The sequence below is a fragment of the Arachis ipaensis genome, chromosome B5 (genome assembly GCF_059453495.1).
Source record: "Arachis ipaensis isolate K30076 ecotype BB chromosome B5, ASM5945349v1, whole genome shotgun sequence".
NCBI lineage: Eukaryota > Viridiplantae > Streptophyta > Magnoliopsida > Fabales > Fabaceae > Arachis > Arachis ipaensis.
Window position 1 is genome coordinate 140,692,259 of NC_142440.1, and position 26,134 is coordinate 140,718,392.

The 26,134-nt window shown below is 31.1% G+C and overlaps 4 protein-coding genes across 7 annotated transcripts; 2 read left to right on the plus strand and 2 right to left on the minus strand.

Annotated features, from left to right (window-relative positions):
• The first annotated feature begins 5,981 nt into the window (after positions 1 to 5,981).
• On the plus strand, positions 5,982 to 11,160 carry JAZ3 (jasmonate-zim-domain protein 3). 4 transcript variants are annotated; one of them, XM_016347949.3, is made up of 8 exons: positions 5,984 to 6,244; positions 8,691 to 8,884; positions 9,231 to 9,520; positions 9,802 to 9,892; positions 10,074 to 10,347; positions 10,466 to 10,526; positions 10,717 to 10,887; positions 11,015 to 11,160. In XM_016347949.3, exons 1-7 carry the CDS (start codon positions 6,178 to 6,180, stop codon positions 10,841 to 10,843), a joined length of 1,104 nt encoding a protein of 367 aa, XP_016203435.1. In that variant the 5' UTR covers positions 5,984 to 6,177; the 3' UTR covers positions 10,844 to 10,887; positions 11,015 to 11,160. The 4 variants fall into 4 exon arrangements, with proteins under 4 accessions (XP_016203436.1, XP_016203435.1, XP_016203438.1 ...); XM_016347952.3 differs by adding an exon at positions 8,548 to 8,588 and having other exon boundaries at positions 6,105 to 6,244; positions 10,717 to 11,160; XM_016347951.3 differs by adding an exon at positions 8,548 to 8,588 and having other exon boundaries at positions 6,105 to 6,244; positions 8,694 to 8,884; positions 10,717 to 11,160.
• A 254-nt stretch (positions 11,161 to 11,414) lies between these two features.
• On the minus strand, positions 11,415 to 15,126 carry LOC107644142 (ABC transporter G family member STR-like). Its single transcript, XM_016347947.3, has 4 exons — positions 14,622 to 15,126; positions 13,981 to 14,160; positions 13,641 to 13,909; positions 11,415 to 13,228 (listed from the first exon to the last, which is right to left on the minus strand). Exons 1-4 carry the CDS (start codon positions 14,985 to 14,987, stop codon positions 11,590 to 11,592), a joined length of 2,454 nt encoding a protein of 817 aa, XP_016203433.1. The 5' UTR covers positions 14,988 to 15,126; the 3' UTR covers positions 11,415 to 11,589.
• A 2,690-nt stretch (positions 15,127 to 17,816) lies between these two features.
• Positions 17,817 to 20,373, plus strand: LOC107644146 (non-specific lipid transfer protein GPI-anchored 3-like). The gene is made up of 3 exons (XM_016347955.3): positions 17,817 to 18,282; positions 19,329 to 19,349; positions 20,237 to 20,373. Exons 1-3 carry the CDS (start codon positions 17,925 to 17,927, stop codon positions 20,350 to 20,352), a joined length of 495 nt encoding a protein of 164 aa, XP_016203441.1. The 5' UTR covers positions 17,817 to 17,924; the 3' UTR covers positions 20,353 to 20,373.
• Positions 20,374 to 20,986: 613 nt separating this feature from the next.
• LOC107644145 (uncharacterized) lies at positions 20,987 to 23,173 on the minus strand. Its single transcript, XM_088488175.1, has 2 exons — positions 22,343 to 23,173; positions 20,987 to 22,243 (listed from the first exon to the last, which is right to left on the minus strand). The coding sequence occupies exons 1-2, from the start codon at positions 22,994 to 22,996 to the stop codon at positions 21,341 to 21,343; spliced, it is 1,557 nt and encodes a 518-aa protein (XP_088344301.1). The 5' UTR covers positions 22,997 to 23,173; the 3' UTR covers positions 20,987 to 21,340.
• Positions 23,174 to 26,134: the final 2,961 nt, after the last annotated feature.

Consider the following 26,134-nt stretch of genomic DNA (forward strand, 5'->3'; position numbering starts at 1 on the left):
TACAATCCCTCTCCACTTTGTAATTAGTATTATTATTAATATTATTAATAATATTAACATTGCCAACTAATAAATGGATATTGAAGCTTTAAACTTTATTTAACAACAAGTTGTAACATGGCTCAAATAACAAATTAACCAAATTAATTAATACACAACTCCAAACACAACAAGTAAACTACTTCATACACTCCTCAAAAGCAGTCCTAAATCATTTGCAATTACAGTGAATTATGCTTCATAAACTACTCAAATTATCAGAATCAGAAACATGAAACGCACTATTTAAAATCTACAGAGGCATACAAATTTCAGAAAATGCATAATTGGCACAATTTATCAAGCATAGCAAAACTAAGTTCTCAAAGAAAAAGAAGACACAAAACAGGCATACCCCACGTACAACACATAGTTTCAAAAGATTCAAGCCTAAAGACCCCATCACCTTCTGCAGATAAATTATCAGAATCATTAACAATGGAGTAATTCACAGTAAAAACAGCAAGATTCACAGATTAATTAACACTTATTCAACAATTATTCAACCCATAACAAGTTCACAAATTAACTAACAATAATTATTTAATAATTATTATTAAAAAAATATCTAGAAGCTAAAAGCCTTAGAACAGAGCAGAGCAGATCCTAAGCAAGAGGGAGACAAGGGCACGACCGAAGGAATGACAGGTGAAACAGAGATAATGCCGGCGACGATGGAACAGAGCTGCGGGATGGAAAAAGGAGGCGAGCCCAGCGACGATGGAACCGAGCTGCGCGACGGTGCTTTTAAAGCTGAAACAGTAGCTGCACGATGGTGGAACAGAGCTGCACGATAACGACGGTGGCTTCGAAACTCGTTTCGGCGTCAGCGGCGGGAGATGGACGGAGGTGAGAGAATGAGATCGATGAAGGTGAGAGGAAGGAGGAGCTCGAGGGTGATGGGAGGGATGGGTTCGCGTTTAGCCGTTGTGTGGAGCTAAGGTTGCTGGGTTGGGTAATTGGCTAGGGCATCCCAGCAAAACGATAGCGTTTTGCAAAATTTAAAAAACCGACCGGATCACGGTTCGGTTCGACCGACCGATTACTGGCCGGTTCACTGGTTCAATTCTGATTTTTAAATTCTCCGATTTTGTTGTTTGCTCGAGTCGTTTTTCTATGCGGTTCACGGTTCAATTGATTCGACCGGTCGATTCGAACCGATTTTCAGAACCTTAGTTTTTCTAGATATGGTTGCCTTTACTCTTTTCTAGATTAAAGATTTATAGTAATAAATAGACTAAACCACCAAAAGTAACCATGAAAGATTGATTCACTGACAAAAGTAACCATGGAAGATCAAAACTCCTCAGATACCCACAATTGATTTGCTCCGTTTGTCAAATGTGACCAAATGTTAATAAAATGTTGTTAAATTATATAATGTGTCCACATCCATTGCAACATGGCAAAATAATGCCTTATGTGGATTAATTTTTTTTTGTTAAAATTGCATTTATTTAATTGCATTTATTTAGTTTATTAAAAAAGAAAACGTTACTCTTTCAAGCATTGAAATTAGAAAAATAGAAAGAGGTATTACCCCTCCCTTTTGAGTGTGACATCAATCATGCCCTAACAGAGCAGTTTTTCATCTTTTTCTTCTCTAGCGTACTCCCATTGTACTTTGAATCCATTCCTGTGACGACATTGGAGAAGGAGGTTGCTGCTTCTCCGACGGACCGTGTTTAGAGGCGTACTCTGTCACACTTAAAGGCTCTATGAAGTAATACTTTTATGAATTAAATCATTCAATGATTGTAACCTCTAAGTTATAAGAGTTGTTCGTTCAATATGAAAAAATTAGTTCTGTTGTTGTGGTTATTTCTGATAGGGTTTGGATTTGTGTAACTTTATTATATTCTTGTTCCTCTATTTAAGCGGTATAATTTTTTATGGTTCGAATATTGTGGTAATTATTGTTCTTGAAACCAAATTGATAGTGAAGTTAGGTACCATGATGGTTAGAGTTTGAGTAACTTGGAGTTTGTAAGATTGCCACTAATGGTAGATTTTAAATTCTTTTGCGTAGATGGCTACATTACATATCACTTTGGAGATAGATGAAAATTTGAGAGAACAAAAGATGGAAAAACTATGTATGTAGGTAGAGAGAACAAAAGAGGCAGCCTTGGATGTTGCAGCAGCTGAATTTGAGGCATCTCTGGGTGCCGAAACCCAACCACAGGTAAAATATAAATTTATTAAATTGCTTAAACATTTTTTGAGCTATTAAGTTTACTTACATTAATGTCTAATTTAAATTATAGGTCACTACCACATTGAATCCATCTCCTAATATGCCACATACACCACAAGTGCCACCACCAATTAGGCCACCAACCACAAAAATAAAGAGAACAAAGAGATCCACCAAGAGGCCTCCTCCATCACAAGTTTAGACCCTGTGCCTCAGGCTCCAACTTTGAACACTCTTCAGCAGCCATCCAATGCATCTGTTAGGCCACCCACCGTGTCCTCACATACAATGCAAGGAGCCAGTACAGACACAACTTCCATATTCGCACAGTTTATGCCAATACTAAAATCGCACCTTACACTAATATGGTCACTTCCTAGATTCAGACCACCCAGACCATCTACTACTATGCAAGGCACAGCCTATGAATTATCCAGTGTGAGCAGCAACTCAATCCCAAATTAAAAAAAAATTAACAGTCTTTATATTTTTTGGAATCTATATGTATGTAATTTAGCTCAAAATTTTACTGCTAAGGATCAGTTATGTTTACTATTTTTATTTTGGATTATCATGTCATGTTCGTATGCTATATATACTACTTAAACAGTTATTGATGCTCCTTTTTAGAACCTTATGAATGCTTATGAGTGCTTAAATTGACCCTAAATGGTACTGAGTACACGTATGCCTACCAACACGTGTAATCGTCAATGTAAACAGTCCACGTATGTCACTCTGCTAAGGTTACATCAGACTTGGCTATTTTTGACAAACGAAATAAATCAATTATGGATATATGAGGAGTTTTGATCTTCTATGGTTATTTTTGTCAGCGAATCAATCTTTTATAGTTACTTTTGGTGGTTTAGTCTAATAAATAAACATGGTCTTGGATCACTTGAATAATAAATCTAGTGCACCCGCACGTTGCTAAAATAAATCAGTTACTTGTTAGACTCTATGGGAATATATATATATTATTTGGAAAAGCAAATTTATTAATTCAAATTTAAGCTGAGATAATTTTACACATAATTAGTGTATATAATTTTTGTGAATTTTGTATAATAAATTAATAAAGTTTTATCTATAAAAAATAAATTTAATAAATATTATATAATATTTATATTAAAATAAATTATTTTAAAATAAAATAATATCATATAATATAAAAATATAATATTTTATTATTAATTTTACCGTAAAATATATATCTTATTTATAAAATATAATTTTGGATCGAGGTGAATCAACCTAAAGTATGATTCAAACTTAACCTAAAATTATATCAAATAAATTTGATAAACTCAAACTCAATAAAATATACTTTAAATTTAGGTGAAATCTTAGATGCTGAACCTTTTTTGGTATGTATGTAAGACTACATTTGTTTATAGAGATATAAAATCGTGTTTGACAAAGAAAATATGGACAAAGATAATATGTCTAAAGACACTAAATTAATATATTTTATGTCTATTTTGACAAAAAAGATACAAAAACACTAACAAGAAGTACAATTTATTTTTTATTTTTTTATTATTATTATTAATTCTTCATAATTATATTTTTTATTATTGTATTTTTCGTCTCAAATTTTTTGAATGAAAAAAATGAGAATAAATTAAAATTTTATAATTTATTTTAGTTTATTTTATATTTCTATCTTTTAATGTCTTATTCTCAATATCTTATTTTTTCCTCTTCTCAAAAATAAATCCTGCGTAAAAGAACAAAATTGAGGGTAATTAAAGTAAGAAACGTTCATTCACAATTGGATCAATAAAATGATTTACAGATGTATTTTTGAAGGAAAAAATAAAAATGGGATAAATATTATCAAATTTATTCAATAAAAAAAAATATTGACATCACAAGTAACAGAAAACATTCAGCTTACCTGCATTTAGCTAATGAAACATTAATTATATTATAAATTATGATAATTGATCATTATTTTATTGAGTAATCTACGGTTTCTAATCACAAGAAAATTAAATGTTAATAATAATTCTAAAAATAAAATATATAAATTATTTTAATGCTCATCAAATACTAAATTTCTTTAAACCAGTAAAAATAGATGATTTATTGAATAATTTTGTCAAATATTTTAGAAAATTTCTTTAAACCTACCTTTATTAGCTTGAATACACATCAAAGTAACCTTAGAATCTAGCAAATACAAAACATACACATATCCAAAAAAACAAAAATAAAAAATACAATGATTATATATGTGTATTGTGTAGTATGTAACGGCGCTGCATTTAACAACTCGTACGGCTGCTTCTACCAACTATTTTTTTCTCTTTTATATGAAATGAATTAATTAAGTTTCACATTTTATTAACCAAAAACATATAATAGAAGAATCACATGTCAGTATTTAACTTCAGCACACATGTTTGGCTATTAAATAATGTTGTTAATTAATTAATTATTTATTAACAATTTTAGTGGGTAATAGCTTCACGAGACAAAGTTGTTAGATTCTATTTGTCTGTGGCAGCCTGGCTTCTCATATAATATAATATAATCATCCATAAAGCAAGCCGATTTACCAGCAATTGTTACCTCTTAATTATTATTATTATTATTTGCATAAGACTCGCTCCTATTTCTTCTATTTTTATCCTTTTCATAATTGAATAAAAGAGAAAACACAAATTGAAAGTATTAGATAGAAGAAGACCAACTCGTGCGTTATATATATTTTCCTTTATTAATTTTAAAATGTAATTCAACAAAAACACAAGGAGGGGTGGGGATATATAACAACATAAATGGAGCTTTTACCCATAATTGGAATAATAAATTAAATACATAAAATATAATTTGAATAATAAAATTATTTGACCTGATAATTTTTTTTAAAAATTAATTGATTTATTTAATATTACAATATCAGAAGATTTTTGCTTAAACTGTAATTTTCTAACAGAAAGTGTAAAAGGACAATACAATAGGTGAAAAAGAAAAAAGGCATGCAGTATGGAATAAAAAATAATAAAGGAAACGTTATTACTTATTAGAGGAGCAAATGCATGTACTATGTATGTTTTCTTAACGCCAATTTGGAATATTTTTACTTTATTGAATTAACCATAAAGCCATTATTAAACCACAGTGTGAAAGACTCTTCAACCAAAAAGCAGCATTTTTTTGGTGTCTAAAAGAAGCATAAAAAGGATAAACAATAATAAATATATTTTTTTATATTATAAAAACAAGTTGAATATTCATTTCCTAAAGTAAAAACAATTAAAATGATTGATTGAGTAATTCACTATTCACTAATTTGCTTAAATAAATATCAAAAATTTAAATTTCATCATATATAGATTTACTGGCCAACAACAAACAAAAATGCCAATGAGTTATAGTTTAAATGACATAGTTTTTTCATACTCAATTAAGAGGTTGCGAGTTCGAATCTCCTATCTTTGGTAAAAAAAAAAAAAAAGAAAAAACCAAACAAAAATTCTTAACGGAATCCACTCCCGGGTGCGGACTCGAGGGACACCCTTAGATGACAAAAAATTAAATAAATAAGGTAACCCGTCACCACCAACAAAGAACCGAGTGCACGTGGGCACTTACCGGCAAAGACCGGTTTCCAGACCGGTCAACAACATCATATTGGATCGAATCTCCTTCAATCTAACGGTTCAAATTTAACGCTGCAAACCGGGTTCATTTCAGTTCTTCTATATATGTGCGTGTCTGTTATATGTTCTCTCTTCCGTTTCTTCTTCTTACTCCGTTTCTATCTCAGCTGAATAGAAGCAAGTTTTCACTGCAAGAACAAAGGAAAAAAGAAAAAAAAACTGTTTTTTAATTATTATTGTTAACTTCTTTTCTCTGCACTTGTTAAAGCTTTGATCTTTGTGTAAATTGGAAGAGAAACACACTTTTGGGTATCTGAGTTTTGCGATATGGAGAGAGATTTTTTTGGTTTGAGCTCCAAAAGTGATGCAGGGACTACTATCAAAGACGATGCAGGTAGTTTTTTTTTCCTTTTAAATTTTGATTTGGTATTATTATTATTCGTAACTTATAGAAGAATTTGCATTTCTCAGGTCCGTGTTTTTCCTTTTGCAATTGTTATTTGTTGTTGTGAAACTTAAAAAGTTTTTGCATTTGCTTTGAGGCCGAATCTGATTTATTTTCTGTTTTTGGGATATTATTTTGCTTTTCAGAATTCTCTATTCATTGTTTTAGTCCTTCATGTTGCGGGAAAGAATATAATGAAATTTGTGATTTCTTAATTTGTTCTCAATTTATCTGTTGTTATATGGTGATTTCTTAATTTCTTTCATTCGCTTGAATTCGTGGGTTTCATTCGTTTGTTTTATTATTATGGATGAGGTTTTGTTTTTTTCTTAATTTCTCAGAAGCTAAAATAGGGAAGAACATGTAAAAAAAAAACCTAATAAATAAATAATAACTGAGATGGGAAAAAACAACAAGGTTTGAGTCTTTGGTTGATATTTTTGTTGTTCCTCTGCTGGATAAAAACAAGAGTTTCTAACTGCCCTTTTTCATAAAGGTAAATGGATTATGGGTCTATAAATGAAGTGAATGCATTTACTGACTTATCTTACAACTTCTTATATTAAATAAATTGCATTAATGAAGTGATGTATCTATCATGTAGCTGTGCAAGGAAAAATGGTCACTAGAGTACATTTATGGGTCCATATAGTATTTAATGTGAACTAATAATCTTCTTGTGTCAGTGTGTTCTGAAGGGTCAAGTAAATAGTGATCACTTTTTTTTATAGGGTTAGGAGAGGTGAGAAATTCTTACATGTTGAGTACATCTATGTCCTTTTTGATAATTATTTTAAGACAGAAATTCAAAGACAACAAGATATATATAAAGTTATTTGGAGATGAAATTAGATACAAAAATAGACAAGATATCTCCACAAAAATTCCCTGAACATAATTTAAATACATGTTTCAACAGTATTTAGAACTACTATTTTTTTTTTTCTTTTTGATGTTAAAAAAATAGTGGATATTTGTGTAACACTAAGTAATTATTCTGCAGAGTTTATATAAGTAAGAGAAAGGTAGTTATCTTGTTGGTGAATAATAATGCATTCTTCTCTTATTGGATGGTAGTTGAAAACGTGGTCTAGGTTGTTTGGTGCTATTTGTTTGGTTGTTTTTTAACTATATTGTAAAATGTGCTACTTCTTTTTCTTGCTTCCATTTCAGCTTTTAGATTCAAGTGCAATATTTAAATGATTTTGACAAGAGATATGTTTCTATTAATTATTTTGGATACTGATGTGTGAATAGTTTTAAAAGAAATATATTAATTAGACTAGGTTTTTGTCATCTTTTTTTGTTTAATATATAAAACTACTAATTTAATTTAGCATTACTCTCGCTAATATTATTTTATATCTAAGGTTAACATGGGCACACTTGATGCTATTGCTACGTGTCAAATGGCCTTGAGACTTTGATGTTTGTGATTGGCTTGGTGCAATAATGTTTGCATAAATTAATACTTTAGAGAAGGGAACATTTTAATAAAAATAGCATAGCGACAGCATAAAATATTCCAAGTCAATAAAGCATGATAGCATTTAGTAGAGTATTATATTCTTGTTTCTTTAATATTGGACTAGAGATATAATATAAGAAAAAGAAGGGTCACTGGTTTTTTATTGTGTGGTGCTAACTGCTAAGATTCAGGGACTAGTTAATGTTTTCATACTTTGGTTTCTTAAACTTTCAGCTATTTTTAACTGTTTCTTGCCATATGCTACCGACATTACATATGATAGCATGTGATTTAATTATAATATGTGAAGACTACAAGGACTTTTAGCTTCTTATAATGAAAAGTGCTGCCAAAGTTTCTAATGAATAAGTTTATTTGAGTAAAGAGTAATTCTTGGTGTTTCATCTTAGTTTCTGAAGTTGTTCTGACTTCAGATTAGTATTCACTGAAAAAATCTTTCTCCACTATTTCCATATTTTGAGGAATTTAATTGCCATGTATTGTCAGTGTAAAAGAGTTTTACATAGACAACTAGTCGTGTATTGTCACATTCGCAAAAGTAATTAATTTTCAAACCTACTACTTCAAAAGCCATTTAAATACATGAATCTGATTAAATGATCGTTTAGAATTTGACACTGTCAATGTATTCAAATTAGATTCTATTTTGAGTAGATGGAAAATACGGAAAAGTGTTGTCTAGAGACATAGGCATTTTGCCTGTCTTCTTCTCCAAACAAATTTATATTTGCCTGAATATCTTTGAATTTCTGTCCTGACACAGGGTTGAAATATAGGTTGTAGAACATCTTCTCTATCACTGAGGTATCCATGCAATGCATTATAATCATATTTATTCACAGATGCATTTTTGTTTTACTTGTTTCCATTACTCAACCATTTTTTTTCCCCTTAATTTTGCTGCAGCAGTGAGGGGTTCAGGAATGCAGTGGACATTCTCAAACAAAGTCTCAGCCATTCCTCAGTACTTGTCCTTCAAGACGACACTGGAAGATCAGAGAAAGACAATTATGGATCCCCTAGCTTCATCTGGATATATGACCATATCAACTAAGGATGCTTATGACACTGACCAGAAACCATTGTTTAGTGTGGTCCAGGTTTGTTTCATCCTCTAATCGAAAACTAGCCTTTATTTCTGATAAAAAAGAATAGTTTCACTTTGAGGTAGAACATTTGCGTGTTTTATTATTTACCAAAATTTAGCTAAACCTCGGGAGAGGACAATGGATATTATATTTCTAGGACTAGAGGGGAGTTAGGTTGAACTTCGCCAAAAATCGAGGAAATGCGTGTAATTCGTCTTTAACTTGTGCATGCTAATAATCCTTTATATGACTAAAGAAAGAAATGAGAACTGTGTGAGAATCTTTTGATGCTGTGTGATTCTTTTTTCGCAACTAAAATCTTACCTTCTTGCCTTGATATATATATATATTTTTTTAGAGGAATTTATCCATAGGAAAGCAAGCCGGAAACAACATTGGAATGACAGTGTATCCACCGCCATGTTCTGGTTCACATTTAGCTAGCCAACAACAGGAATCAAGAATATTTTCACTTTCCAACCAAACAAATAAAGTAAGTCCTGTTCTTCAATCTAACCTTGCTACTACTACCGGACATAGCATGGTTGCTTCAGTTATAAAACCACAAGCACTCGGTTCCAAATCAACCAGCACACCTGTATCTGCTCTTCCATCTGCGAGTTCCATTGTTGGAACTACCGAGTTAAGGTATTATATAATTTTATTACATCTGAGGAGTTATTGTTTCTTTAATTAGTTTAATTTCTATTTATTGTCAGCGTTCAAGAATTTTACATTTACATCCAGTCAAGTGTTTCCATGTAGACAACAGAAGTAGTTTCTTTTTGAGATATTGGATATTTGGATGTCATAGTTAACTGTTTTTTTCGTACCTGGCAAAACATGATTGGATATTGAAAGGGTAGTTTGATATTGTTGATCAATATGGAGTGGCACATCTAACATTTCGGAGTTTGTGTTTTCTTCAGGAATTGTTCCAAGTCTTCTGGGACACCTACTCAGCTGACCATTTTCTATGCCGGTTCAGTATGTGTTTATGATGACATATCTCCTGAGAAGGTATGTTAAAATTCCAAGGCTAGCTTTCCATTTTAATTATAGAAATGCTACCGAATTTTCAATGTTTTTCTATTTACCGGATTGTGTGACTAAAATAGCACAAACGAAAATGAAAATCCTATTTCCTGTTTTCACTTTCGCTGTTTCCTTCACTAGTTTTCTGATTGTTATCTTCTGTCAGGCCCAGGCTATCATGTTACTTGCTGGAAATGGCTCTGCTCTAAATCAGAACAACACAGTTTCTACAACTAAATTGCAGCCAGCAATGTCTGTTCCCTCCAAAGATAATGGTTTCATTGTAGGCATGCCAATTCCTCTTCCATTGACTTCTCTCACCGTTTCTCGTCCTGGAGGAGCGTCGGTGGCAGTTGGATCTTCGACTACCTCTACCAACAATTTGGAATCTCCTAATGTTGTTTCAATAAGATCTGCATCTCAAAAAATGGTTAACACAGGTACATATTTCACCTATTTCACTACCTTTTCTTTTTTCATGTATACCTTCTGCAAGGTAATGTAACACACTATGATTAATAATAAGGTGGTGTTTCTTTTTTCCTTCAATATTTATAGTAGGGTTGCCTCAGGCACGCAAAGCATCGTTGGCTCGGTTCTTGGAGAAGCGAAAGGAAAGGTAAATTATCTTATTATCTTACATTATGATCCAAGATATTGTGAATCTGTTTGGTGTCTGTTTTCATTCCATTACAAAATTATGAAAACAGACAACATTGAAAATGAAAACAAAAACTAGACAATCCCTAATAAATTTCTCTTGGAAATGGATTTTCTAAGGATAAAGCTTGCTTTTGTACTTTATGCAGGGTTATGAGCACATCTCCCTACACTTTAAGCAAGAAATCTTCCCCTGAAAGCAGCAATCCTGGATCAGATACTATTAGTCTTTCCATGAACTCCTCCGGTTCCTGTTCGCTACCAGCCATTAACTAATCCCTTACCAAGAGGATGTGCCGAAAAATATACCTTTTGTAATTGTAAGATCCAATTATTTTAATCTCTAGATTAATTTTCTTAAGAATTTTTGTCCAATTCCCCCACCCTTCATTATTTTTGCTTTGTTCCAGAGCTTTTCTATAATTATTATTGTTTTTTTTTTTATAGCATTTTACTTCACTCTGAAGATCTCACAATTCGCCGCAGAAACTTGCAGCATGCTGTATAATTAGTGTTTGTAGATGTATAACAGTGAATCATATTCAGATTTATCTTGGATTTTAGTGTTCAAGTCATATACATTGGCTTCGGCATATTTGGATGTTTGTTTTAAATTTTGCACTGAGTTCATCAAAAACTAAATCAATCTTGATATTGCACCAATTGTTGATCTTCATACATGTTTGGTTGATTAAGAGTGAGGCACATTTACATGACAGGAATATATGCCTTACTTTCTTTTGAAATGAATCTACAAACATGGCTTATGGAATAGCATTTGTTCCACAAATTAATGGAAGAAAAGCAGAATAAAAGGGTAGATTTTCTGTTTAGATTCTCTCAACACTACTAAGAACAGTAAAGCTGAAAAACTCAGTAGCTACTTTTCACATATATCATCATGATAATATATATTTGTTATTATTGTTTCACATTTTCAACAAACTATAGGAAAATGGTACATAGAAGTCTAAAACTTCATCAAGAACCAAAAATGTAGACATAGTATATATATGATTGGTTCATTTTCTCTCATTCTTGGAGTAAAATCTCAGTACCAAGTAGAAGAAGAACCTGTAAAGAACACCCCAAGCTAGCAGGATCAAGATATCATACCATACATTATCCAACTGAATATCCATTGTCTCCAACACATCCTTCCCAATCAAAATGCAGTTACTGCTGAAATTGTGTTGTTGGCTAAACTTCAAATCTCCCATTGGACCCGGAGACAGATCGGCTAGGTTCCCTGTGTAGCAGTTGTTGTTGTCGAATTCGTTCGTCAACAATGCTTCAAAAGGGTATTTGATAGCAGAAATGTAATGCAACCACCTCCAATACACTGGTATCTGAGTTCGCTTGAGGAAGAAGCCACATGTTAAGAAGAACAGCGCGGTTGTTGCTATAACAACCGCGTATCCTGTGATGTAACTTGGAACAAGAGCACTCACAAGCATCACATATGCATTGGTGGTTATAAGAGAAGCAAAAAGGATTAGCCAAAAGTACAAGAGTTTGCTTTTAAGATGGAGCAAAAGCTTTGTTATGGCTGCGAAAGTTAGTCCCTGGACGGCGAAGAAAGGGAGGTAAACAAGAAGGGAAGAAATGACATAGGATGATGCGCGATAAGCGTTGTGAGAAGTCTCCCTAATGAAGATAAACCTCTCCAGGATGAAGGAAGGGACGGCGTCATTCGAAGAGAAGAAGACTAAGCATACTGCAAAGATGTAGAAGTTGAGGAGCCTATTGATGTCTAAGCAAGTTGTGTGGCTTAGATTCTTGAAGATAGAGGATAGGACAAGTGCCATGACAGTTAGGACAATCTCTCTGGACAGGAATAGCTCTGGAGTTCGAATAACATTCAGCATTGTCCTCCATGAGAGCACGACTACCTCGCGAAGCCATGGATTTGCATACTTTGATCCATGGCTTGGCTCATCAAGCACTTCTTCTTCAATATCAAATTCTTGATATGAAGTTGCATAGATGTTCATGGATTGGCTAACTAGTGAAGGTGTTTTCGCACGAGCATAATAAGGATCTTGATGTTGGCTTGTCATAACACTTCTAGAAGCTGACATAGGTGTCACCCCTGGTGTCCTAGCCGGCGTCCAAGAGGGCGCGCGGCGAGGTGTCCCTACCACACCGTGGTAGAGCCAAACAGAGAAATCCTTGGCAGAGAAGTCTTTGTAAAACTGCGAAGCCAGCCGGGGATGGACACCACTGGCCATAGTCCTTGGAGTTTGAGCAGTAGTAGCACTTCTTCTCTCAAGAGAATTGTCAAAATTCTCCTCATCATCTTCGCCTTCGTCTTCATAATTATAGCCATAGCTGAAGTTTGAGGAATCAGGAACCGATGTTCCGGCCGTGAATCCTTGAGATTTTAGGCTAATCATGTGTTTTGAAGCACCAGCAGGGTTGTTCTTCCTTGTGTAAGCTGTTCTTGGTGTTCTTGGGACAGGTGTTTTGGCGGCTTGATCTGGTTTGAGGCCGTCCCGTTGGTAAAGAACAAGAGGGTCAAGTCCAATGGTGGATTGCTCATATTCTTTGATGACATCTAATAGGTACTCCATGCTGTTCTCTCCATCTGGTACTGTTCTTCCAAATCCAGAAAGGAATACACCCAGTAAATCTGGCTTTCCCATGTATACAAGCCTTCCCCTGTATTGTTAGCTTCTTCCGTTAAATGTTGATTCCCAAAACAGTCAACTTTATCTTTCTTTCTCTATAGGGCTAGAGATATCCACTCTTACGTCTAAATATGTTACAGATAAGTATATTTTTTGTCTCACTCTTAAATTTTGATTTTGTTTTAATTTTGTTCTAAAAGTTTTTGATTTACATCAAATATATCCTGATAACTAAACTTTCAAGAAGCTTAGGACCAATCCAGCAATAATGTATGAGAACTAGAGCCAATGACAGAACTTTGTGTCTGACTTGCTTGTGTTGAAGGTTATCTTGTGAAGTTGTTTCTGAATTCGTTCTAAGTTTCTTGAAAATTTTTGAGACAAAATTAAAACAAAATAAAACTTACAGATATTTTTGAATGTATGTATAACAGGTATATTACCTCGCTAAGACTGTGATCTTGTCAAGGAGCATTTGAATTCTAAATGAAGGTTGATGTATGGTCATGAGGACAATGCTACCTCCTCTTGCTATGTCCTTAACCTTTTCAACAACACTGTAGGCACTTGTTGAATCAAGTCCTGAGGTTGGTTCATCAAGGAACAAAAGGGATGGCTTATGAATTATGTCTATGCCAATGGACACCCTTCTTCTCTCCCCTCCTGATACTCCTCTTCTTCCCTCATCACCAATATATGTATGTGTTGCACTCTAGAGACAGAAACTCTCATCAGTAAATCCTAATAATCTAAAGGCTATGTACAAATAACAGGCATATATACCTGCAAGCCAAGTTGATCAAGAAGCTCATAAACCCTCTTCCTCTTTTCCTCCCTTGAAACTGATGGAGGAAGCCTAACCTCAGCTGCAAACATGAATGTCTCAAAAACTGTCAACATAGGGAACAACTGATCATCTTGCATCACATATGATGAGACCATCTTCATGTAACTTGTAGTCACCTGCATAAATCACATCACATCATATCATATCATAAACATACTCACCAACTAAATAAAAAAAAAATTGTTTTTCCCATGAATATTTTTAGAATAATAACTTAAATTAGTCGCCGATTTTTGTCAGACATTTGAATCTCCCGTTTTAAATTGTTTTTCTGCGTGAAGAGACTGATATGAGAATTTTAAATTTTTTTCAGAGATTTTCATATCCCTATTAAATAACAATATAAACTGATTTGTTTAAACATTTTAGCAAATATAACATAAGTTATTTTCTAGCAAAATAAAAGGTTAGGTACTAATGTGGTAATTGAATTTGTTGAGGACTATGGTCTTCGACAAAAATGTTCTTAGAGACTAATTTGAATTATTACTCGTCTTTTTATCAGCAACATAATTTTCCCTAGATAGTTTTAGTACTTAACTTTGAAGAAAAAAGTATATTAGTTGAATATTCTTACTGGTTTTCCATCAATTCTAACTGATCCTTCAAGACTCCCTTGAGCAATTCTCCCTGCCAAGGCATCAAGAAAGGTGGATTTTCCAGCACCACTCGGCCCCATGATCGCCATGATTTCGCCTTTGTTGGCCTGGCCGGAGATGTCATGAAGAAGATATGCTTCCTTCTTCATCCAAACCCCATCCTTCTTCTGCTTCTTTATGACACTATAAGAAAGGTTACTAAATTCTAGCCCTGTTCCAGGAACAGAGTTCTGTGGTCTAAGTTGATTATTCAATTTTTTTGCAACTCCTCCTGCTTGATCCATGTCTAATAAACTCTCTAGGTTCTTGTTTGAGCCTAGTTTCTTATTTGGCCTTGATGCCATTCTTGCTGTTGAATTATTCAGCAAAGCTCTATGGTTTCTTTTACGTTGACGAGTTTTTTCTAAATGGTTAAAGTGGAGCTATGTGCAAAGGTATTATAGCAGAGGGGGGCATGAAGAGTGGACAAAAAATGTGATGGCTAAAGTTAATGCAAATTGATCATAGAATAATATGGAGTTGGAAACATGGATATATTTTCACATTTTAAGCTGGATATGCTTTGCTAATTACAAATGTTAAATGATTCTCCAAATACTACGGCCATAATAATCTATCTCGGAATATGACATGTCAAAAATACAAAGCGTATATTAAAGATCAGTTATCAAATTAATCATTATGAATGTGTAAATACATGTGTTGTTTAATTCACTTTTAATATACGTTTTATATTCTAGCATATATTTTATTTGTGGCTGATTTAATATACACTTAGCATACTTGAAATTATAATGATCATTACTATTAAGTCTTGTTTAATAATTATTTCAAAAAAATAAGAAATATTAAATTATTCAAAAATATTATTTACACACCAAAATCAACTACTATATATTTATATATAAATACATGTATAATTTATACCAGTGGTTGATGTTTGAGACAGTTAGCATGACTATGAATTGCTTTACATAATCGCCGAATAACATTTTTAATTTAAAACAAAAATAAATAAATTATATGAATTTTAAGATAAATATATTTATTAGAGTTTAATTTTGTTGCATTTAAAGTATTTTACACAATCATTTAATAGTAATTCTTTTTGGATGGCCGCGTGGTGTTATATAGTTAGATGCATGTATAAAATTATTTTATATTTAAAATGTATTGAAATAAATTTATATATTTAAAAAAAAAGATAAATATTATGAGATATTTTTTTAAATAAAATTTATCCAATAATTTTCCAAATTATACAACTGATTATTGTGAAACGGGACAAAGCTAAGACAACTGTTTTTTGGTCTTAGGACACTCATCAAACAAAATTTTAAGGTTTGGTGGTATATATATAGACACCTCTTGATTGTCATATCTACAACAATGTATGGTTGATTTGGTTAGCCTCATATCTTATAAAATCGGTATGTATAAATATATGTATTATTTAAGTTATTTTTAATGAGAAATGTTATTTGTATATCAAAATTAGCCACTAAAATCAGCCAACTAATATATTTGTGTATAAATACATGTGTGGTTTAATTTATTTTCAATGTATATTTATATTTCAGCATATATTTTATACTGGTGGTTGACTTTGGTGACTAATTTTGATGTACACATAGTATAACTCATTTTTAATATGCATTTTTTACCGATAATAGATTTGATGATTGATTTTTTGTGTACAAGTTAATATAGTTAATATTAGAATAATGTGTGTATATAGGGTGTGTGTGGTTGGAGGAATTATAAATAATTCCTAAGAATTTTAAGATGAGAATATCATATTTCCATGTTTGGTTCGAAGTTTGAAAAACTATTCCTAAATAAATTTCAGGGAATCAAAATACCATTATTTCAATTCTCACTTTTTCATTGAGTATCTTTAATTTCCATGGGAATGAAATCTTTACAACAATGTGTAATACTTGAACCACACACATTCATAAGGTAAAGTTTAGGAGAGTTTAATTAAGTGTAAATTACACTATAAAATATATATATTGTTGAACAATTGAAAACGATGTAGAAATAGTTGGGTGTGAATAGCTAGCGAAAGTGTGGCAGTATATTCTTTACTATATATGCATGAAGATAGAGAGAGAGCATAAGATCTTCAGACGGCACATTAAGTAGGAGGAGTCTCTTTATTGATGTTGTCGTTAATTCGACATAGGTGGTGCCGAAGAGTGTTATTATTCTTTTGTTCCATCAAGCAATAATAATAGAGACAACGAACTTTGATTTAATTAACTTTCACTAGAAAATGACGAAGGCAATTAGAGCTAGCATGCATGCCATTGGCATGTATATGCCATGGTATGTAGCATGTTTTAGTTAAGAGCCTCATAATGGAATTATTTGCTAGCTAGCTTTGTTCCATGAGACACGAGAAGGCAACAACTTCAAATTTCAATTTTGTCAAATCTTGACTTAGCTTGTGCTTGATTCTCTTCAATGGTCTCTATGGATCACGTTATTTTTGCAACTTTATAAATATTATTTAGATTTAATTATTCTATTATTTCTTATATTTTTATTAAATTTATACTTAGATTTCTATAATTTTTTTAAATAGAATTCTTATAATACTTTTAGTTTTAAAATTAGATCCTTACCAATTTAAAAATTATTAGAATAATTAACGAATTTTTTTCGCAAATTGAAGGTAATCCATAGATAAGAACCTAATTAGATTTTTGACAATATTTTTTTTTTGAGAGAAATATTTCATTAAGGATCTTAATTGATGCTTTGATGAAAATCACGGATTAGATGAGAGCATTTAGAGATTAGTAACTCTAATATTTTAATTAAAAAAAATATTAGGTGACCAACAATTTTAGTGAAAAAATGAGAAGAAAATCACTATAATATTTATCTTTTATATTTTACTATGTTCATAAGAGAAAGTGTTCAAATATAAATAAACAAATTCAAAAACAAGGGTAGATGAAGCGTCAAACAATACAAAATTCACGTGGGAGGACAAAAAGTTTAATTAATGGCTAATAATAAAAGCATCCAACTATTAAGCACATCTATATATAGAAAAAAAAAAGATGAGTGGCTGAATTTAGTCTTCAAAAACAGACTTAAAAATAGAAAGTTCATCTAATTATAAACCAAGTTCCGCCACAATGATGCACTAGGAGAATTGAGAGGAAAACCAAAAACCATTCATTTCCTTTGTTTTGTGTGTGTTCTTCTTCTTGCTCTTTAATTTTTTAAAGAAAAAGAAGAAGAACATAATCATAATAAATAATAATATGGCTTCCAAGGTTATGTTCTCATTCTTCCTCATATTCTCTTCAATAGTTCATCAAGGAATCTCTCAAAGCCTTGAAGAACTTCTTGGAGGACTTGGAAAAAATATGGGAGTAGTGAAAGAAGCACAATGCATGCAAAAGCTAGTGGCTTGTAATAAATACCTGAAGGACCAAAGTAATGTTCCTGAAGAATGTTGTGGACCTTTGAGGGAAATTGCAACATCAAATGACCAAGAATGTTTGTGCGCTTTCTTCAACAACCAACAGATGCTTGATTCCATGCAAATCTCTAGGGATGATGCCATGAAGCTTCCTAATGCTTGTTCTGTCCCTGTTGAGATTTCTACATGCAACAATGGTAATTATTATTATTATTATAGATTTTTTTTTTATGTGTAGACGTGCGTGCAATTTTTAAATGGTTACATTTTATGTGGTTACAAATTAGCTAAATGTTCTAGTAATTTAAAATGACCAAAATTTTTAAATTTAGTTAGATTAAAAAGGTGTACTTGTGTATATTTATAAGTATTTTACATAATTTTTTTAGTAGAGTAATTAATCACTAAAATAATTACTTTTTTTTATTAAAGAATGAAATTTTTGTAGTAGAGTAATAAATATTTTTTAAATTAAATAATCAATTTTTTCATGAATATAAAAAGCTAGGAACCATTCAGATATCTATTTTTTGTACTTTTATTTGTATTTTAATTACAAATGTATATAAATTTAGTTGATTATATTATTTATAAAATTTTATTATAAATTTGAATTTAGTTTGATTTTATTTTTTATAAAGTTCGATTATAAATATAAAATTCAATTATTATTTGAAGTGTGATTATAAATATAAATTTGTGATTATTTTATTTTTTTATATAATACAGGTGGTTCTTCATTTTTAAATTAATATAAAATGATTGTTTTCCAATATCACAAGTTGCACAACTTAATGCAATATTTATCTTGTTGTTTCACATTAAAATAGGAATATTGATTGTTGTTATAATTTTTTTTCCTTTTATTTTCATAGTAACATTTCCATTATTATATCTTTTTTTTCTTGGTTTAGAAATTTAACAACAGAGAAATTACATTTTCCATTGAAAGATCCATAATCAAATTAAGAAAACAAAACCATTATAGCTATAAATCTACTAATAAACAAATTAAAACAAATAGATGAACATTTTATAGTTCGTGAAATTGTTCCCTATTATATTATTCTCGCTTTAACCCAATCAATATATACGTTTCATAATGTTCACCGAATTGTGTACTTGTGTTGAGCATTCGCAAAATCTTAACATAATGTCTATAATTTGTATTCTTCAAATTTTGTTCACTTAATGGATGGCTTGGTTTTAACCTTCAATTTGCGTTGTTTTGTTTTCATTGCAGTACAAAGCCCACCAGTATCAGGTAAATCATCAACCAATACTATTGTGTTTGAAGCATTGAAATTTTCATGTCTAAAAAAAAAAAAGCATTGAATTTTGAAATATTTGTGAACAAGTTAAATAAAATTTAAGCAGTTTTAAAGTAATTTATATATGACAAATATATTTATTTGAAGTTAATTTTTAAAATTATTTCTAAAAAAAATAGAAAAAATATCATCCTTTTGGATTTGAAAACAACTAAATCCTCTCAAAGTAGATGAGGAAAAATTACCACCATCCTTTCATGGATAATTTATACAAGGCAAAATTTTAGACTTTAAGGTTTCAGTTAAATTTTAATTTAGTTCCTAACGCTTAAAACTTTTTTTTTTCCACAAACATTTTCTTTCATTCTATTTTAAACTTTTGGTTGAAACTAATTTTTTTTTCAAAAATATTATTTTTCCATTATTATTGCCTTCTTATTTCTTTTATTCTTCTATTATTTTCATTTTCAAAATATTAGAACCACCACCACTATAATCACTCTAATTACGATATGATATTTGTCGCTACCTAAAAAAATCATAATAGAAAAAGTGTATTTAAAAAAAAAATTGGCTAAAAAACTAAAATAGGACGAAATAAATATGTTTAGAAATAAAACATGTCGATTCAAATATTAAAAACAGAACTAAGACTTAACCTAGACATTAGAACTATAAGAGTAGTACTTTACTGATACAAATACAAAGCGATAAATATATCTATATTTTTTAATAATGCATAGTAGTGAATAAATTTATCCAATAATAAATTAATTTATTATTAATTTCAAATCAATTAGTTTATTAATTTTACATTTATCTGAGACTCATTGATATACATGTGTAATAACAAAATTCAAACTACATTTGCTGGTTTCAGATATAAATCTAGACCCTAAAATGTTTGGTCCACCTGCTGAATCATCAAGTGCGACAGGACTCATCCGTTTTGGTGTTCCAAGCTTTTTTGCTTTGTTGGCTGCTGCTCTATTTTAGATTAATAGTCCAACAAAATTCATGTATATGAATCTTTGTTTATTTGATGCTGAAAATTTTTTTATTATTGTTTTTGGGATGGGGGCTTGCTTGATGAGATTATATTGAGATTTCATGTCATCAATTGCAACCAAAACGCATGTACTTACAGCTATCATAGAGCAATTCAATGATTCTTTAATTCTTTAATCATTTTGCCATATTACAGTATCTTCATCAATGTATTAACATTTTTTTGAGACAACGAAAGCAGAATAGATTCTGCAGAATTGGAAGAAGATAGTATTCTTGAATATAAATTCTATAACAATCTGAATAGAATATTGAGCATTCGCAAAATCTTGAGATAACTGAACCATATTAACCTTGACTCGATGTTGCTTAGGTTGATGAAAAAAGGGGACATGCATTTTAGAAGGTGGGTTTATTTTTAAGATGGAAGTGAAAACTATATAGCCTAAGAATAAATCCTTATTACCTATTTAAATTTCCTTTTACAACAATCCCCAGAGGGTTCAATCAAATAAAGAATAGCTCACGGTTGCTTATGATAAAAAGTCAGGAATTAGTTTGATATATATATATATATATGGTACCTACAAAGGTGCGGAAAAATAAGTTGCACAACAGAATAGCAGAGAACAAACAACAAAACAAAATTTTCAATCTTTTTAGTTTTGCTTAGTTTGTAGCATGATAAATACATGATCTCATAGAATAACAGTAAAGAACACTCTATTGCTATAAAGAGATCTTAAACACTAAATCTATAAACTATAACTAGGAATATCATCTAAAGAATCAATAAAGTAGTGGAATTAAAAAGGATGATAGCAATTGCAAAAATCGAAAGTGCAAAATTAATTAATGTTATGGCATTGCCAAAGTCCTCTGACCCAACAGACACAGAATTTACAAAACTATGATACATATTCAGCAACAACGAGATGTAATTTCAATTTGAGTTGAGGTATCTTACCTTCTTTTATCAATTCAATAAGCCTCTAGCAACCATTTCCCGAAGAAGTTTCTCCACCATGCCATTCTCATCTTTTTCAAACAAAGCATGGATAACAGTTTCAAAAGTCACAGCATTTGGTAAGCAACCATTTCCTTCCATTTTTGACAAGAGTGCCAATGCTTCTTCAAACAAGCCCTCTTTGCAGAGCCCATTGATCATAATATTGTATGTCCTCACATTTGGACGAAAGCCTTTAACAGAAAGATCTTGAAAAATCTCTTTTGCATCTATAAGTCTTCCACCTTTGCATAGGCCATCTATAAGTATATTGTAAGTGTATATATCTGGATCAATAGCACACTCTTTCATTTGATTGAATAACATAAATGCCTCGTTAAGTTGTTGGTTTTTGAACATCCCATTCAACAACGAATTATAAGTGACTACATCAGCAGGTTGACCTCTATGATGCATCTCGACAAGAAGCTCCAAAGCACGGGAGATTCTTTTCGATTTGCTCAAGCCATCAAAAAGAGTGTTGTAAGTTACCGTGTCTGGAACCAAGTTCTTGCGACGCATTTCTTCAAAGAGATTCAAGGCTTCATCGACCATTCTACTTTTGCAGAAGCCATTAATCATGATACTGTAACTTTGAACATCGAGTGAAACTCTACTTTGGGCCATTGTGTTGAATACATATTTTGCCTTATTTACTTGATTAACCAAACAATATCCATCCATTAAGCTGGTATAAGTAACTACATCTGGTTTCACACCATGTTTTGCCATTACAGCCAATACACTCTTAGCATCTTTGATCTTTCCTTCCTTGCATAGCCCATCAATCAAAGTATTATAGGTATAAACATTAGGAGTAATGTTTCTATGCACCATATCACTTAACAAATCAATGGCTTCCTTATATTGACCCTCAAGACACAATCCAAAAATGAGAGAACTGTATGTGATAATGTCGGGAGAAATTCCCTTAGCAAGCATTTCAGAGAATAACTGAAAAGCCTGACTTACAAGTGTATCCTTGCAGAGGCTATCAATAATTGCGCTGTACATGAAGACATCAGGAGCAATGCCATACCGTGGGATCTTTCTCAACACTTGAATGGCAGCTGATGTGTGTCCGGTCTTACAGAGGCCATTGATCAAGGTCCCATAAGTGACTTGATTAAAGTGAAATCCATGAGCCAGCAGTCTGTCATGAAAGCGCACTGCTTTTTCAACACTACCACAGAGACAGAGACCTTTCAGGATTGTTGTGAATGTTACCGTATCAGGTTGATAATCCATTCTGAAAATCTTGGCCAATACAGAGAAAGCAAGCGTCATACGACCCATGCCGAAACAACAATTGATTGCGATGCTCAAAGTAAATAAGTCGGGAGCGATTCCTCTGGCTTGCAATTGCCGAAAAAGGGAAATGGAAGTGGGGAAATGGTTGGTCTTGGCAAGAGACCCCAAAATCTTGTTAAATTGGGTTATTGATGGAGGGCGACGCATAGAGAGCATGCGAGTGAAGGAATCAACAGCTTCATCAACGTGGCGAAGGGATGGGGGCTCAGAATGAGAGTGAAGGGATGAAGAGGAAGGGAAGGAAACAAAATTAGGGATTTGGAGAAGAGAATACCTAAAAATGAAAGTGATCCTTGAGGTTGAGGATGTCAACATTTTAGTGATTCGCACTTTCGCTGTTGTCTAAGACTCTCAAGTTTGAGGGACAGAGAGAGTTTGGTAACTCTGCGGAAATAGTCCTCTCAATTTTGTCAGCTTTGGTTCTGTTTCCGACCCCCCCATACTAATGAAAGGTCTCCAGTCTCCAGACTCCAGCCTGTTTTACTTGGGTTCAATTGGTTTCTTTTTTATCAATTTTATGAATTGGACCAAGATACCAAATAAATCACAAGGCTTGGGGGCGTAATGGTTTCATTATGCTCGAGAAAAAAAGGTGATCCATTAAATAATAATAATAATAATAATAATAATAATAATAATAATAAAATTTAATTTTTTTATTAGTCCTTATAATTTGATCAAATTTTTAATTCAGTCTTTAGAGTTTAAAAAATTATAATTAAATTCTTATATAAGATAAAAATTTGTATAGATCTTTATTAGTTATTTAAAAAAATTTATTAATTCTAAAATATTTACTTTTAAAACAAATAGTATTTTTTAATAAAAAAAGAGATAATCTAACTGAAAGTTTTAATCTAGTATATAAATTTAACTACAAATTTTTAAATTATAAAGATCTAATTAAAAATTTGATAAAATTATAAATACTAATAAAATAATTAAATATAATAATAATAATAATAATAACAACAACAAAAAGGCATGTTACCTTTAAAAAAGTAGTGTCCACAGATAATTTTAGGATTTATAGTTTACAGAATTTATTGAGTAGTATAATGTTAAAATAGGCCAAATTAGTATGTTTGAAGTGGTTAGCATCACACTTATCATAATTTTGTTGATATACCTAATATACATCTGTTTGTAAAATTTTGTCCAATTTTACTATATATTTTTTCGGATAAAGTAGGAGACCAAAAATATTTAATATTATATTAGAAAAGAATATACTAGAAAATTTATACTTATACAATATTTATGCTCTAACAATTAATCAGAGTTAATTTTTGTTTATGCCTCTTGATAATTGTGTATTTATATTAAAAAGCTTATCAAACAATATTGAAAAATCAATTTATCATTGAGAAAAAATTGAATGGAATAAATAAAAAATTGTCACCGAATAAAATATTGCACCCCATAGCTATTAGTTATTATTATTAAAATTAGAGACGCTAAATAATAAATTTTCACCAAAAAACAATGACTGCTCTTTAGGTCTGTTAATTTCAATAAATTTTTTTAATGTGAATTCATTGAAGAACATGTTTTTTTAACCTTAATAGCTACTATTTCAAGTTTTGGACAACGTACAAAAGATCAAATCTGAGTCCTAATGAATAAAATCCCCCCTCCCCCCGAGATTCTAATATACATTATTCCCAAACAAAAAATCAAAACAAGCAAACAAAATATATAATAACAACAATCAATAAAAGCACACACAAAAAGGGCCTCGAGCCCATCCGTTGTCCAAGACTAGGTAAATATGTCTGTTCTAAACTAATTTGGGTTGGTCGAGTAGTCTGTTCATTTGTCCATTTAAATAAGTGTTGGGAGTTCGAACTCCGCCTTATGTACGCAACAACTTATTGGCCAGCGACAGACCCTTAAATAGAGTTCAGATCCGCGATAAATTAATCCTTAACCTGTTGGATTGGAGATACCGTTTGAGTAAACAAAAAAAAAAAATATATGTCTGCTCTAGAGTATGCCACCTCAATTCGTCATGTGAAAAAAAAAGTTTCATTAGCATAGCAATGACCCTTTTTTTTTTCAAATGAATTCGACAATCTTCAATTTTAGGTACCACAACATTATACACTCATTTATACAATACTAAAGAATTCATATTCAACACTTGGCGTATTTGTCAATGTTTAAACTTGGATACAGCGTATTAAAAGACATATAATTTTACCAATTGAATTAGGCTTCAGTGGCTAACAATGACGTTTTATTATATCACGTTTTCTTTACTTCTTTTATTTCACTTAAAAAACACCGGGAAAATAATATTTTATAGATAAAAACTTATATACAAATGTTTTTATGTAAAAATAATATTTAAAAATTATTAAATAATTTAATAAATTTAACTAAATTATTATTTAAAAATTTTTAAGTATTAATTTTATATAAAAATAATTTAATATAAGTCTATTTTATAACATTAACAAGCGTAATAATTCGTGTCATGCATGTGATAAAATTAAAATTATAATTTTAAATTGTTTTGTTAAAATTAATTTGAATTATAATCATTTGATTAATAAAAAAGTAACATGTCATGTATTGTTTGTTTTTTCTTAATCTCATGTTAAGTGTATCAACTCTAATGTAGTTATTAATCATTTTTATTAATCTACTCTAATGGCGAGCACATGATGGTGCGACAGGTAGGCGGCAATGGCGAGTACATGACGGCGCGACGAGTTTGTTCTCTATGTCGTTAAGTGGCCGCTAGGTTTGTTTACTTATTTGGGTTTAGGATTGTTTGTGGGTTTGGTTGTAACAATAGTAGTTAGACCCCAATTATAATGAGATTTATGATCCTAAGAGAAGAATTGCTACTTAAATTTATGAAAGTAGGTGAAGTAATTAAATGGGTAAATTAAAAAATTTTTTGCTGTGACTGTGTTTGGAGTTGGGTTAAATGAGTTGTGCCTGTGTTCAGTGGCGGAACTTGAAACAAAATTTTGGGGGGGCCAAATAAAAAATAATTGTCAAAATATTTTTTTATATAGACCTCATTTAAGATAAGTTCGTCTAATCTCATCTCTTTGATTTGGGTGATACTGCCAAATTTAAAGTCCTTTTTCAAGATCTCGTTCCAAAAAGTTAAAGTTAAAGTCATCAGATATAACTTTTTGAACTTTTGAAGGTTATATCTCACTTTCTTCGTGATTCATTAAAGTAGAACTATCTACATGTGTTGATATTGTAAAAGTTATATGTTCTCCTTCTTAAATATTAGCCTTCCTCTTAAAAAATGTATCAATTCTTTGATTTTTCATTATTATTTTATATAAAAATTTGAATATATATCCTGTAAAATATATAAAGAAGAAGTTAGAAGGACAAATATTAAAATTTATAATATTTATTGAATTTTTTTTATCAATTTATACAAATACAATAATATTAATACTTATTGAATATTCTATTATT